The sequence below is a fragment of the Caloenas nicobarica genome, chromosome 3 (genome assembly GCF_036013445.1).
Source record: "Caloenas nicobarica isolate bCalNic1 chromosome 3, bCalNic1.hap1, whole genome shotgun sequence".
Lineage (NCBI taxonomy): Eukaryota > Metazoa > Chordata > Aves > Columbiformes > Columbidae > Caloenas > Caloenas nicobarica.
Window position 1 is genome coordinate 47444111 of NC_088247.1, and position 15688 is coordinate 47459798.

The 15688-nt window shown below is 43.0% G+C and overlaps 1 protein-coding gene across 1 annotated transcript in view; it reads right to left on the bottom strand.

Annotated features, from left to right (window-relative positions):
• Positions 1–11868: 11868 nt before the first annotated feature.
• The window catches only part of PDSS2 (decaprenyl diphosphate synthase subunit 2), a 120206-nt gene continuing 116386 nt past the window's right edge, over positions 11869–15688 (bottom strand). Inside the window, exon 8 of the mRNA XM_065631304.1 lies at positions 11869–14102. Coding sequence (XP_065487376.1) covers positions 13944–14102 — 159 coding nt within the window. The 3' untranslated portion in view covers positions 11869–13943. The remainder of the gene's footprint in view (positions 14103–15688) is intronic.

The following is a 15688-nucleotide window of genomic DNA, read 5'->3' on the forward strand; positions in this document are numbered from 1 at the left end:
ATTTTCCGGAGTGAAAAGAGTTAAGTCTAAAGGTGTTCATAAAAGGTGTTTACTATAAAATAAACAGATTAGGATGGATCCTGCCATGAAAGGTGATGGATTCCAGCATGGACATTATCAACTAGAAGTAGCAAGGCAAGTACACAGCAGGCAAGTGACAAGTAAATGTGTGAGTAGAACACATTAACTCTGAGCACTGCTGTGAATTTAACAGATAAATCTTTTGATAAATCTTTAGTTTGTTATCTCTGAAACTGTGTGTCACTATAAGGAGCCTACTTTTATTTTTCTTTTATTTTTCCTTTTTTTTTGGAAAGCAAATATAGCAACATGAAAGTCAATTAAGAAATAACTGTCTGGAAAAAAATCTCAGATAAATCTTCTGCCCCATAAATAACTCAGCACTTTCCTAGATACTTCCTATTTCCTTAGAACTGAAAAATACGAAGAGTGGCTCTTAAAATAAAAAATCCTCACCGCTTCAGGTTTTTGGTGCTTCCTTTAGAAGCAGTTCTCTAAAATTTCATTCTCTCACTTATGTCGCTGTTCTAAATTTCGAATTTAGGGCTTTTGGCATGTTTCTAGTGTAATATTCCATGCATAATCCTAACAGATAATAGTTTGTTGATTTTGACTGCTCCTTTTATTATTGTTATTAATAGACAGTTGTTTAAAGGAGCCCTTAAAAGCAGGAACTCCCAGCATTGTAACTCCTCTGATGAATCACTTGAATGAAGGATACATTTTTTAACAAGACAAGTGTTCTGCTGTTAGCGGTTCATTTGCTCTTTAGAGATAAAGAGCACTTCTCGATAACTTTTCTGAGTCTGCTAGCACTATGAAGACTGAAGTTTATAGTATGGTTTGCCCTCTCCCTTTATTGTAAGACTAATTGAAGGTTTACTCAAAGGGTACCATGTTTTAACACCTGGCCCAGCTGCTAAGTAGTGCTAGATCTGCTGGATTTTACTGGAATGCTTTACTTAGTGGGATTAAGGAAGGGCAACCATAAGGCAGGAGCAAGGTAGTGGAATCTCAAACTCAATTTCAGAGCCCTTGAGAAAATACTTGCCAATTTGAACTCCACCTCGTTGCTGCTCTATAGTGCTGGCCCGAGGCATTGTAGCTACTAGGGACCCAAGCCCAGGAGGAGACCTGAAGGGCCTCAGCTAAGCATAAAGAAGCATGAGCATATTGTTGCACTAACAGCACGCATTGAAAAGGGGAGTGAGCCAAGTTGTCTCCAGGCAATGCAGGTAGCAAGCTTAGATTGGCTTCCCAGACAGACAAGTCCCATTTTTTTCACCATTTGAACTTGTGCTACGCAAGTCATTTATTCAAATGTTCATTTTTTTCCCCTTCATGCCTTTGGCTCAAAAGCCACTCTGTGACTCTGCAGCAATCTCTGGAAAGTTCCAGGTCACCGGGGAGGGGAGTTGTGGTGCTCCAGCAAGAGAACTCTTCCAAAAAAATCACCACTGCTCTTGAGTACAACAGGTCATTTCTCGCTCGATCAAACTGCAACTAGACTCCAGCCATTGCCACAAAAAAAAAAAAAAAAAAAAGTGTTCAGAGCCACCCGAAAGCTACAAGCACTTTTTGCAGTTGTACAGAGTTTTGTAAGGGCGGACTGTGGAGGCTCCTTAGACATTTAGCCTTAGAAACTGTGAGGTGCCAGACCCTCCCCCGAAGAATGTCCTCTCTGTATAGTGCAGAGGATCTGGTCAGCTAAAGATCTCCCCAGACTGCCGTGAGGAACCGTGGTGGCTGGCAGGGAGGCAGCTGAGCTGGCAGTGCTTGGTGCTGCAGCAGCCCCTGAGCTGGGAGTCAGAACAGCTCAGTATGCTGAAGGCTGGTATGACAACAGGGAGCAGAAGAATGATCCTAAATTTAGAGACCTTTTTGCTTCCTGTACCACATATATTTAGCATAAGCAAGAATCCAACCTGAAACCTTCAGCAAGGCTTCTTTCTTGTAGATCCTTGCAATAGCCTACAGCACTCAGTAGGCAGAGATGTGGCATGAGATGTCGAAAACACTTTTGGCACCAATTAATTTTGTCGGTTTGATTCTATTGCTGTGGTACCAGTACATCGTCTATCACTTTTCTCCGCCACACATCTTGAAACTAGGCCACCTTGCAGCCAAACACAAGAGTCAAGGAGTCCAAAGGAAAGCAGATGAGAAACAGCCTTAGCAGTGGGAGCACTCTGGTATGTGGAGCCAGTACCTTTCGACTTATATGTGTTTTACATTAAGACCCTAATGGGAAAACAAGCCCCTTGCACAAGGGGGTTGATGAGGAGCTCAACATGAGCCGGCAATGTGCACTTGTAGCCCAGAAAGCCAACTGTATCCTGGGCTGCATCAAAAGAAGTGTGACCAGCAGGTCAAGGGAAGTGATTCTGCCCCTCTGCTCTGTGCTGGTGAGACCCCACCTGGAGTCCTGCATCCAGCTCTGGAGCCCCCAACATAAGAGGGACATGGTCCTATTGGAGCAAATCCAGAGGAAGGCCACAAAGATGATCAGAGGGCTGGAGCACCTCTCCTATGAGGACAGGCTGAGAGAATTGGTGTTGCTCAGCCTGGAGAAGAGAAGGCTCTGGGAAGACCTTATATAATAGCAGCCTCCCAGTACCTAAAGGGGGCCTACAAGAAATCTGGAGAGGGACTTTTTACAAGGGCGTGTAGTGACAGGACAACGGGTAACGGCTTTAAACTGAAAGAGGGTAGATTCGGATTAGATATATGGAATTCTTCCCCATGAGGGTGGTGTGGCACTGGAACAGGCTGCCTAGAGAAGCTGTGGATGCCCCATCCCTGGAAGTGTTCAAGGCCAGGTTGGATGGGGCTTTGAGCAACCTGGTCCAGTGGAAGGTGTCCCTGCCCATGGCAGGGGGGTTGGAACTAGATGATCTTTATAGTCCCTTCCAACCCAAACCGTTCCATGATTCTACAAAAAAGACAAGCCCCCGCCAGTAACGTGGCTTACTTCCCCCTGCTCTTGGGATTAATTTTAGTGGTTCCCATGTTGGTGGCCATGCCATGTGTGCAGCAGGCTGAGGTGGGTGCCCTGTCTTGCAAGGCAGCTCAGAGCCCAGCAGCTGTCTTCTGGAAGATGGCACCATTTCCTCACCTGAGTGTAGTTTGAAAGCTGCCACTGGAAGGGTGCTTCACCTTGGGGATTGCCTAGAGTGTGGAGGCTACGTTTACTGTGGGTTCCTCCTCCGCGCTGGCTGGGGTTCGAATCGATGGGATCAAAGGGGCTGGGTTGCCCTGCGGAGGTAGGCTGGACCCCTGCCCCTGCGGCAGGTGTCCGGCTGAACTTCTTACACTGCTGTGTGTGCCATGTCAGGAGTCAGGCACTGACTCACCAAAATTGGGCAGGTACTTAAATTAGGCAGCTTGGAATTCACCTTAAATTATTTAGGCATGTACTTGATATAAATAAACTTCAAAGAGACTGAACTGGTTTGCCAAAAAAAGAAAGCACACAAGTTTTGAAATCTTTTGCCTTGGATTAAAGTTAAAAAACAAAGTGATTGTAAGGACTTTTGGAGAATCTGAAAGGCACCATTAAAAAAATCAGTCCAAATAACTCATGTGATCTGCCATTCAAAATTTATAAAAACTGAAATATTTAATGGTAAATAAGGTAACATGATAACCAACTTCGCATACCTTAATGCTTTTCACTGCCAGGCAGACTGAAAGGACATGTATGGACACATTGCACAGTAATATTTAGAACTCTGTTGGCCCACAGGCAACAATACTGAACAAGTAACATGCTGCAGGCAATATCCATACATTGCTATAACCCAGGCAGAAGAGAACAGTGGCAGACACCTGAACTTCATTTATATTTTTAAACTTCCTATGGCTGCAAGCAGTGTTAGAGGGTTCTGCCAGCAACATATTACACTGGTTGGGAAACACTAGTTTAGAGTGCCAGTTAATAAAACTGCATTTTTTTTCCTCAGAAACAAACCTGTTGATACTCTTTTTTTTTTTTTTTTTTTTTAATTTTATAACAACGCTGCACCTTGTTCTTAGATACAATGCCAGCTGCTCTTGGAAACTTCTCAAAATTGCTATTTAGCTAGACTTCATGAAGATGGGCAAGAAATAATTGTAACTGTATTGCTTGCTGAATCAAGGACATCAAAATAGAGAATCCACATGGCATCTCTGGATTTGAAAAACAAGCCAGTTCATCTCCAAGTGTGCACGTGAGTTGGAAATCTTACACTTAGAGTTTAGCTCACAGAAAAAAGTTTTGATGAAATGAACATTTGTTATAAAAAAACCCTTTTCTAGCCTGAAGTAGCACCAGCGCGTACTGGCAAGACAGCAGATATGTAACAGTTGAGCACCAAAGGAAGGGGAATTTGATATAAAAGCTTAAAATAAAAATCAGATCAAAGCTGCAGTGGAAGATGGAGTGGAACCGAAATGTAAAGGAGCTTCAAGAATAGAGTAAGTAACCCAGTGAGCAACCTAAAATCTCCCTTCTGTGCTGCAGCAGTTTACTTATACATCACTTGCATCCATAACAGTTTAAAAACTGACAAATCTGAGCAATTTCACTCTTGGAAACATAAGCCTCTTTTAATCTCTTGGCAATGAAATCACAGTTCTCTTTAGTCTATGTTAGTTCAGCCAAGAACTACGCCATTGTATGCCATCTCACAGCTTTGCATTTAAAAAGAAGTAATGCTCACTTAATGTACAGTCATTGTATTATCTACACCATAACTAACTCTGAATGATCAAACATTTATCCCATAAAGGTCTGCTTGTCAAAATTCTGTATTACGTCCAAAAGAGGTAAATACAGCCTGAAAAGTCCTTTCTCTCAAAGACGTCCATATCTCCCAATCAAGTGCAAACAGCATGCTCTTCTTTGTGCACATAACACTCAGTTCCATATCCTGCCCATTTTATAGTGAAATAATATTTTGTTCCTTTTGCATAGTCTCATACCTCATTAAGATATGTAAGTTCAAATATTTGCAACAATATAAAAAATATTTTGGCAAGCAATGTAGAAAACTAGATTGCTTTGAGAACTCAGCTGGTTGATTTGCTGTATTTTTTTTCTAGGTAAACAATTCTTTTCTTTTTTTTTTTTTTTTTTTAATGGAAGCAGCAGTATTTGGAGTGTAGGAATCCTTATGAAAGGAATCCTTTTTGTTTCAGAACCTGAAACTGAAACAGCCTTTCTAGGTTTTTTGAGTCCCAGCTGCTTCTATCAGGGCCATCATGTCATGGAATCTCTTTCACAAACAAGTCACTGTCTCAGAAGCAGCTAGTCATCTTCCCTTTTGGGTCTCCACCCTCACTACTACTGGAAAGGTCCCCCTGAACCTTCTTCTTTGAGTGGATGAGAGCCTTTCCTTATAGATTTGCATTAACATGGATCTCTCGTTCATGGCTTCTAGGTGCTTTAACCCAAACTACAGTAATGACTTCGAGAACAATCAGGTATTTAAAAAGTGAATACATTTTATCTAGCAGAAATTTGCCTGTGAAACTGGAAAATTTAATCTGGACTGATTTTTTAATAAAAAAGGTAGGTGTGGAGACGTGGGTTTACGAGAACAGAAAACCCCCACCTGCTTAGTGGTTCTTACTACCATATAATGTGATTGAAGGCAATTACTTTTCATACAAGTTTATATCAGAAATACTTCCAGTTATTAGTAATGTGACCCTTTTTAGCAGCAGCAGTCTTTAAGAAATACTTGATGTTTAAATCCTATTTTCCTGCAAAGATATCATAGCACAGGTACATCTATTATAAAAGCCATCTATAGCTTGTGGGCATACAGCATCTGAGCAGAGATGGAGATAGCCATTGTTTTTGTACATTGATATAAAATGTTAACATATTAACTTCCATAGGTTGACAAAAGCAATAGAATTGTTTGAATAAAAATAAGTCTTACAAATGCAGACATTTTTCTGTAATGTTCTCCTGCTAAGCCCGTTTTTTATGTTAGAGCTGAAAATAATGATGCAAGCAACTAAGTGTAATTGTCGAAAATTATTGGTAGTGATTTGCATATGAAATACACACCTTTTACTGCCTCTAGTTAGCATTGTTCAACTAGCTTATAAATAGTACAGCTGAAATGCTGGAAACAGAAAACTGTTTTCGATGGGCGCATGCTATGAATGAAGAAATGTTCAGACACAATGTGCAAGTTGGAGAGCTTTCATCAAAGCTAGCCAAGAGGGGAAAATGCTCCATTTCCTAATCGTGCTCTGTTTCAGAGAAGCCGGTCACATACAGAAAGCATCACACTCATCTGCAGAGAGGAAAGCTTTTTAAAATGAGTGTTTATGCTTTTCTGGAGGAAAAAAGTAAACTATCAGTACTTGTTTCAAATTTTTCTAATTACTTCTACATCACATTTCATTTTTATAATTTGATGTTTAGTAACCACTAAACTTTGAATGTTGCAGTTGATGAATGTCATCTGCTATAAATGTTAAAGGTATAAAAAATGTCTAGTTTTAAGATACAGGGTTTGGTGCAAGTAAAATACTCACTTTTGTGTACAGTTTTAAAACTACAAATGCTGACCATTGTTCTAATAATAAAGCAGAGTATTTTCAGTCCTTGATATTTGGGAAAGGGGTGAAGGGAGGAAGACAAAGTGGAATAGAGTTAATAAGAAAATTTTAAAGCAGGGTTTTTTATAATGTTGCTGTAAAGTTGTGATTGTCCTACACAATCATATCAAAATAGCCCTCAAATTGAGTTTTATAAATAAATTTTGAAAAACCCAGATAAATCTGAGAAACACTGGTTTACCTATCACTGGGATGCCTGTTTGTCACTATTAGCCAAAATTAACATTCTCATATGATACGATCCCTCCTTTCTACAGCAGATAGACTTTCAAGTTCATCATGTAAAGTTGGTAGAATACTGTAGCATACTGCTTTCCAATTTAGTAAGGAAGTCGTCTAGTCGCTGTTTCTATTTTGGAGAAAAAGGCTCCCTGTCCTCGAGAGAGGTACCCCGACAAAAGCATTTTGGAAATAGGAAGGAATACAAGTCAGCTCCAAGTGTTGCAGAGAAGGGATCACAGGAGGGAGCCAGAGCATTCCTCGCTGGCGGTGGTGGCTCTGGATCTGGCAGCAATGCCGGGAACTGCAAACAGAGTCACCCACAAGTGTGAATGCCTGAAGATGTGGACAAAGGTGACACTGCATGAAGCTTTGGTGTATTGATCGCCAGTTTGTCACTCTTTTCTCCCCTCCACAACTTACAGCAAGCATTGTGCTTTATCTTTTTGGTGATTTTAAAGGCATTTGCCAACTTGCTGTCAGAATTTTAGCTTAATGGCTATGTTCTCTTAGCTTTAGAAAAACAGGTTTATCCTTAAAGAGAAGAAACACGTGAATGCAAATTATGTAAATAATTAATACATCTTAGGGATTGGTTTCTGAAAGAAAAAAAAGATAATTTAATGCAAAGACTGTCAGAAAGATGACTTTCAGAACTGGAAATATTCTTTCCTTTGAACTGCTTTGAGAGACTGAGAAGCTTTAGCTCTTTATTTTTCATAAGACATTGTACAGGTAAAAGTACTTTGAAGACTACAAAGAATAAAATAAAGTTTGATGCCTCACTTTTCTGTGAGATTGAAGTAGTTGATGAGAGTAGCGACAGCTAGTGATCTGACCCAGAAGCCACTTCCTTGATACATCTGCAGCATGACACAGTTGCTTGAGTTAGCCTTTTGCATCGATGACAATTCAAATATTACCTGCTCAGAAGAAAAAGCAATGGAGAGATTTCAGCAGCAGGTTTACCCTTGAGGAGTCTGGTCTAGCATCTTTAACACCGCTTGCGGCAAGCAGCATTCCCCAGCCACTCCAGAGAATGCTTTCTTCATGTTTCCATTAACTAGAAAGAGCTTCTCAATCTTTTAGCAACTTCTATCAAGTTGGACACTGAGTTGAATATGGGCCACGTATACACTCTTTATTGCAAATAAGGCAAGGCACATGCTGGGTTACCCTAGGAGAAGCACAGCCAGCTGATCAGGTGTGCCAGGCTGTCAAATCCATGCAGTCCAATAAACCTAGTTGTCCCCTTCCTCTGCTTGGCTGGAGACAGGGCTCCTCTCTTCCTGGTTGGAGCATTCATTACCTGATTCTTATAACTGCAAACCACAAGTCCCTTACTTGGGTCAGAAGAAGGATCAGCCCTTCTACTCTGGGGAATTGCTCAACAGCAACTGGAGTGGTAATTTTCCTGGATGGATCCTTTTTGGCCACTGTTTTTCCTTACAACTCACAAAACCCAGCTTCCAGATTCAAGGTGGGTTCACCATCCCACTTCCTCGTGTCCTCCCTGTGGTCAGACAGAGAGAACCACAAGGAGGCATGCAGATGCACCCATGGTACCCTTAGCCTTGAGTAGAGAAGAGCCGACCCTCAATAGCTGAGATGGTGGCTGGTATGGGCAAGGAGAAAGATATGCTGTCTTTGAATAGGTGGAACTATTGGGATAGTCTCTCCTCAGCTAAGATGCAAACCTGTAGGGTTGGGATGGAAGTGAGATTCTCTTCAGCTTGCTTGAGCTGGCTGGCCAATCTACCCACCGTTGGTGCTTCAGTGTCTGGCCAACTCCATAGTGCCAGGCATATGTCTTTGGTGTGCTCCATATAAACTTCTGCCACATGGACCCCATGCACTGGAATTCATCCAGGTCTTTTGATGCCTCGTTGTTGTAGATCATCTCTACCACTGCTAATTCCCTCAGATACTGGATAATGCTCTCAGTGGTTGTCCACTTGCCATGATAGTTTACAAGATCTTCCCTGAGGAGATACCTTCACGCTTGACAGGAGTTGCCTCCAGCAGCTACCCCTTTTCCCATCCCTTTGTTGGTGCCCTGGTCCCTCAGTGAGGGATCCCAGCTGCTGGGCTTCCTTGCCTTCCAATTCCTGACTGTTGGTCCCAGTATCACCGCATTGGAGCAACCAGCTGATAATTAGCTCACCAGGTTGATGGCTATAATCTTTGTGCATATCTGACAGCTCACTTAGGGATAGGGAGCCAGAGGTTTCTGCCTCGTTTATGATTTCTCTTCCCCCTCCTGTTCTTGAGACTGCTCTGCTGCACAACCAGCTGCCTCTGACTCCTCATCTCGCTCCCTCTTAGGAGAAGCTTCTTCCTCCCTGAGTAAACAAATTGACTTCTGATTCCATTGTTTCTTCTTGACTACAGGACCAACTGATGTAGTTGAGAGTTAGTTAGGTCTCTGGTTTAGCCACAGTGCCTATATGTCTCCAGATCCTCTCACTCCCCGAGGGTGCTGAACAGTGCTCAGCAGGTGTAGGCCAGGCCCAGCAAGGTGCGAGAAGTTGTGTCCCTTTAACATAGCCAGGGCATCCTTTTCTCAAATGTTCTGTCACTTTTATCAGGATCCTGCACTAGTTTGGGGGTCAAAGCCCACACCACCAGAGGTGAAAACTGTTCTAGATACCTGCCCATATTCTCCCGTGTACCTTGTCAGCCACGGCCACACTGCCTCAGAGCATGTCCCTGTGTAGTATTCCTCAAAGTCAGTTGACCTTAGGAAAAGCTGGAAACAGATTCTTGAGACATATCGATGTGAGCATTCTGATTACCCAGGGATGTTCAAAACACCAAAGAGTCATTGTAAGAAGGTGGAAAGCAACTGGCTGGAGGACATGAAGGGGAAGGCTCCATTCTTTGTTTCCTTTACAAATTGGCTCTCAGAGGAGAAGAGCGAAAAGGTGTAATTGTTAATTGTCTCCACAAGATGGTTCCCGAAGTACTGGGACGGCAGCAATGCAGGGCCCAAATACCGGACTAGGCTCAGGGCCAGTGCTTTCATCATAGTTCTCTCGGGTAAAACACAAGCAAGTGCTACACAGCACAGCAAACTGAAAAAGCCAAACCCAGCCTTTAGCAAATTCTCAAATTTGATGTACAGCAAAAGAGAGCGTGACACAGCGAGGGTAAGGGAACAAATAAGTCAACCTGTGACCAGCAACACCTAAACAAGCACAGTAAGTTCCCTCTAGCACACTCTGGTCAAATGTCTCATTATCTTGAACCCTATGTGTCCCACACTGGGTGCCAAAAAGGACTGTGGTGGACTCAAGGGCAGCTAAGCACCTCATAGCTACTCACGCACTGCCCCCACAGCAGGATGGGAGAGAGAATCAGAAGGGCAACAATAAGAAAATCAGTGCATTGAGCTAAAGACAATTTAACAGATAAAGGGGAAAAGTGAAAACAAAACAAAGAAAAATCAGTGATGCAAAAGCAATCACCACCAGCCAACTCATGCCCAGACAATCCCTGAGCAACAGACACCCCGGAACATCCCCACACCTCATCCCATTTTTATTGCTGAACATGATGTTATACAGTGCAGGACATCTCTGTGGTTAGTCTGGGTCAGCTGTCCTAGTCATGACTCCTCCCAGCCCCTTGCCCACCCCCAACCCACTTGCTGGGCATCAGTGCGAGGAGCAGAGAAAGCCTGGGCCCTGTGCAAGCACTTCTGAGCAACGGCTAAAACACTGGTGCATTAGCAATGCTGTTTTGGTCACAAATCCAAACCACAGCGCCAGATGGGATGCCACGAAGAAAATTAGCTCCATCACAGCAAGACTCAGTACATCAGGGTAAATTTTCGTTCTCTTCCTTACTATACCCAGTGAGTCTGCCCCTGATCTGGCCTCTTTCGGGCTCATGACCCAACAGGGATGACAGGAAGATCATGCAGCTCACTGGAGGGCAACCCCGTTAGTCAAGGCCCTTGTACACATGGCTCCCAGGAGAGGCTGACAGAACTTGGGCTGCTCCGGCCAGCAAGAAGCAGCCAACAGGCAACTGAACTGCAGCACACAGCTGCAGGATAGGGAATTAGTGAGACAGAGGAGCCAAACAATTCTTGGCAGTGGCAGATGATAAATAATGGGCACTGGCCACCAGCTATGCTGGACATCAGGAAAACCTAACAAGGAAGGGAGAGCAGCACTGGGACAAGTTGCTTGGGGACCTGCAACCTGGTGGTTTCCAAGACCAGACTTCAGGTTTTGGGAGATCTGACTAGATGACTTTCAGCAGTGCCTTCCAGTCAACATTTCTATTCTTCTGTGTATGTCACTTTCCAAATGACCTTCCTATACAGTGTTATCAGAGTTGTGGAGCTGGAAATACTCAGCTGGCAGCAAAATTACTTTCCATCACAGACCTATGAAAGAGCCATTCTAGCACTGCAGCTGTGCTCTTTGTAGGAGATGAACTTAGTTTGGTTTAAAGAGCAATTGGGACCTTGTCCTGTATTTTGTGCACCCGTGCAATGGTCCAAGCAATACAAAACCTGGGATAGGTTCAGAGCAGCAGCTGGTTGCGTAGCTAGATGACTGAAGTGAAAGGTGTGAATTCCTTCCTCAGTCACCCCCCCCCAGACCAAGGGCCTCCCTATTCTCAACCTCCTTACAGAGGTGGGTGGGGAAAAGGAATCAAGGAGATAAAAATAAAACCAGAACAGCCTTAAGGTTTCACCAGTGCTCAGAAATTGTACAAGGTATGGGGAGTATATTAATAACACAGCAGTGATTAATTCACCAAGAGTTTGAGAGGGGGTATAAGGCTTGTAGTTTACTTGGAGGAAACAAGACAACAAAAATTTCTCAATAATTTCAGGTAAATTTCTTAAATATAAGATTACTTGATAGTGCTGGTAAGGGACTGGTAAAGGATTTTTTTTTTTAAATCAGGGTTGAAGAATAGTTTAAGAGCAATCAACTCTCTGGTGATAAAAATACAAAAGAAGGTCATTCAATTTTGTTGATTTGCCTTTATTAGTAAAAAGTACAAATAAAAAAATTGTACTTTCATGAAAAAGTAAACCAGGCTTACACAGTTTTGCAGTATGTTTGATATTTCTTTCACACAACCGAGGTGACTGAGGTGAGATGGCTCAGAATGTCTGCAGCAAACCCAAGTTTCTTACAGCCCTAAATCATTATGAACCATTTAGTGTACACGCAAGACAAAGAAAACGCAACATATGGCTCCCAACCAGAACCAAAAAAAGCTGAAATATGACTATGGTTGAATTCAGGTATTTCTTTCAAGCACGTGTTTTACATTAGCAGTACTTCAGGGAACTTCACAGGTGGAAATGCAGGGTGGTTTGCTATAGCAGATAGCTGTAACTGCTGCTGCCTGGCCCACGCTTCTTCGTGCTCCTCTTCTGCCTCCAGCCCTCCTGCTGCAGGGACAGTGCTAACTCAGGCAGAAGTGCCCGAGGCTTGGGTAGAGAGAAAGTGCCAGGGCAGGCACGAGAAAAAGTGCAAGCAAGAAGGGGTCTGGTGTGGAAGCCACTCTTCAGAACAAAGCAAGTCCTGGGTTGCAGATGCTGCTCCCATACAAAGATTGTGCCTCGAGGGTGCTTATTATACATATAACACTATGGTATAATATAGGCATATATTACACAGAATATTATGTACATTATGGAGGATGTATTTTCAGTATATTTTTAGAGAATAGAGTTTTTATTTATATTTTGCATTCCGTGGAATGCGACACGCTGGTCTATGACAAACAAGCTGTGTGCCGGGGGAAGGAGTGCAGGGGGAGAAGGAGGGAGGAGAGAATTTAACAGAAATAACTCCACTTAGTGTTTGAGTGAGCGATGTAATGAAATCTGTTTGCTGTGCTAGCTGTCTCCAGATTGGGCTGTAATTACACCACAGAAGGAAGAAAGGTAGCTGAGTCTCAATCTAGATCATTTATGTAAACTCAGCCTTCTTGTCAACGGCGTTCTCAGATTGCATGCATGCAAACCACAAAAATCATCTCCTATGAACAAAACAGAGACGGTCTCAAATTGCAGGCTTCTGATACACCTTATATGCCGTCTGTAATTGGACTTTAACATTCAACACACCGAGGTTCAAAACTTCTCCTGTATGTTCTGCATTTTAGTCAGCGTGGTGAAAGACTGTACTCACAGAAGAGCATTCCTTCTTCCCTTCTGCCAAAGGCCCATGCCTAGCCTTACAAGTTAACATTTATTTGGCTTAAATGAATGCAAGTGTCACAAACCTAGGAAATTCTTTTGTGTAAGACTGTGTTGAAACAAACCTCTTGATCTGAGGGTAGGATATTCCCTCACCAGGAGAGTTGGAAAAACCTCATTCTTTTAACCCAGAGAAACATACTTTTACAGACACAGTATAAAACGCAGGCAGTCACTTCCCTTAACAGAGCCAAATTAATATTTGATTAAATATTTTAAAACTCCTACTTACCATGCTTGACACATTTTCTCAGCGAGTTTCTCAAATACGGAAAGCATTAGGCACAGGGTAATTTTATATTTGAATACATAAAACCAGTGCGAAGAGACATGACTGCACGGAGACAGAGAGAGGATTTTCCCCCATTAATCCCCCAAACTGCCCTTCCCCTTGGTAAGTGGGCACGTTAATTCCCAGCTTCGGCAGCTCACTCTCTCTGGGCAGCTTGGAGCAGGTTTCTTGTGACACCTGGATCTTCGCACCCCTCCATCCCTCGGGCAGGAAAACCACCACCTCCGCCCTGGCGCCGTCCCTGCCAGTACCCAATCAATACCCACTTATTTCCTGTCCATTTGCTGAGGTCACGGAAACGGGACTCATTAATTATTTCTACTGGTGCAGCCTCAAGTGTGCTTCTGGCATAACAAGCCAAAGCCGGCTGTGACCTTTTTTTTTTCCTTCCCCCTCCCGAATTTTGCTGGTGGTGGCGGTGGCAGCCAGTGCGCGTTGCTCCGTGGGGACAGGACGAGGAGATGAGCTGACCGGGGTGTGGGGTGTCGTCAGCATCTCTGCCAGGCCGCTCTCACCCGCCACGGGGGGAAGAGCAGCCTCTCCCGGGGTGACAGGTCAAGGAAACCTGGTGACAGCGTAGACGATGTTGGCCAAGGCAGCCCTGGCCTCGGAGGGAGGGAAGCGCTCCAGGGCTGCCAGCGCTCGGCTGCCGTGGCACCGGCAGAGGTCGATTGCAGAAGTCACACCTTTGCCGGCCTTGATCGCCTCCTGCAGCTGTCAGAAAACACAGGCACAACAGGGTGGGTTTCAGCAACGCTGGCGCGCACAAGGATCACTAAGAGCACAGAGCCCCTGCCGCCCCTTCCTGAGGTAAAGGCAAGAACCAAAGCTGTCATACAAAGCTCTGAAATCCTCTCAGCTGCTCCGTTTTGCCTCCTCACTACAACAGGATTGCAGATAATTTAAACTACATTACAAACTACATTACTTCATCACCTGAAAGATGCTGGCTCTCCAAAGGGCACACTTAAATATATTAAAAAAAAAAAAAATTAAATATCTGGGCATTTCATACCTAAGCCACTGCCTGAGAACTTTTGTGCAGAACTGGCAGACCAGCCACTCACACTTTCTGCAGTCAAAAACTGGATTTTATGCACATCCATTCCATCCCCTGTTTTTTTGAAATGGGCATGTTGAACTTTTGTCTTTTGTAATGCAGGTTTCTATTTATACACCATATGATTACATTTGTTACAGTGGACAAAAGCAAACTTTGTCAGTAAAATGGGATGTGTCAAACTTTATTGTACTGAGCTATATCCATGCAAACTCTGTCTTCTCAGTAAGGCTAGGGAACTTGACAATGGTTTGGTGATAGACCATGTGAGAAGGACAATATTTTCATGGAATAACAGACATTTCATGGCAAGCTGCTGGCAAGATGTGGCACCTAAAAAGCTTGGGTAAATGACAGGTTAAATTTCCAATGAAACAGCACAAACAAAAATGACAAACTATGTTTTTTTCCCAGTATGTCGACTTTGCTGAGGCTCTAAATAGTAATAACACTTATTAAGGGCTTTTTAATTTTTTATTATTATTTTTTCCTGAACAGCTTCATGAGATCGTCATGAAACACTTGTTTTCCACCCTAAAATACAGGTGTCCCCAGACCAACTCCAGCCCGCTGCCTCATGCCAGAGCCTGGGAACCAAGGCCAGTGGATCTTCAGGATTTGATTATCCTGAAAGCATGGCAGCATTTAATGATCTTTAATGTGCCCCACCTGGTTTTCATAGCTGGCTTACATCACTGTGTTGGCTTTTAAAGAAAGGGCTTTTTTGAACACAGGTATCTACAGTAACTAATTATACAGGGTTTTATAAATTATGTTTTCCTCCAATACAGAGCCCAATGCCCTAATTCATTTACAAGTACATCACTATCATCTTATCTATCTAGTTTAAATAATGTAAAAAAAAAAAAATCTAAGCTATGACCAAATTGTAAAAGTCACCCATTTTATATAGATACTTGCACTCATACAGAATGAATGACATTTCTTATCTGAATACAAACTGAAGTGGATTCATTATCTGTATTTAAAGATGAAGTTAGCTGAAAGCATGTTACAGCACTTGAGTGTTCAAGTCCCAGTTTATAAAAATTTTATTCTCCACTTCAGTTAGAATCTTCCTGTGCTGTGAGCTGGAAAGGAACTTGCCCCGAGGCATAAATGCATTGCATAGCTAATTCAACACATCCTCTAACGAATGGCAACCAGCCATATAACCGCAGCTCTACAGCAAAGGTGGGGATAGGTGAGATGAGGAACACCAACAGCATGAAAAGGTGTC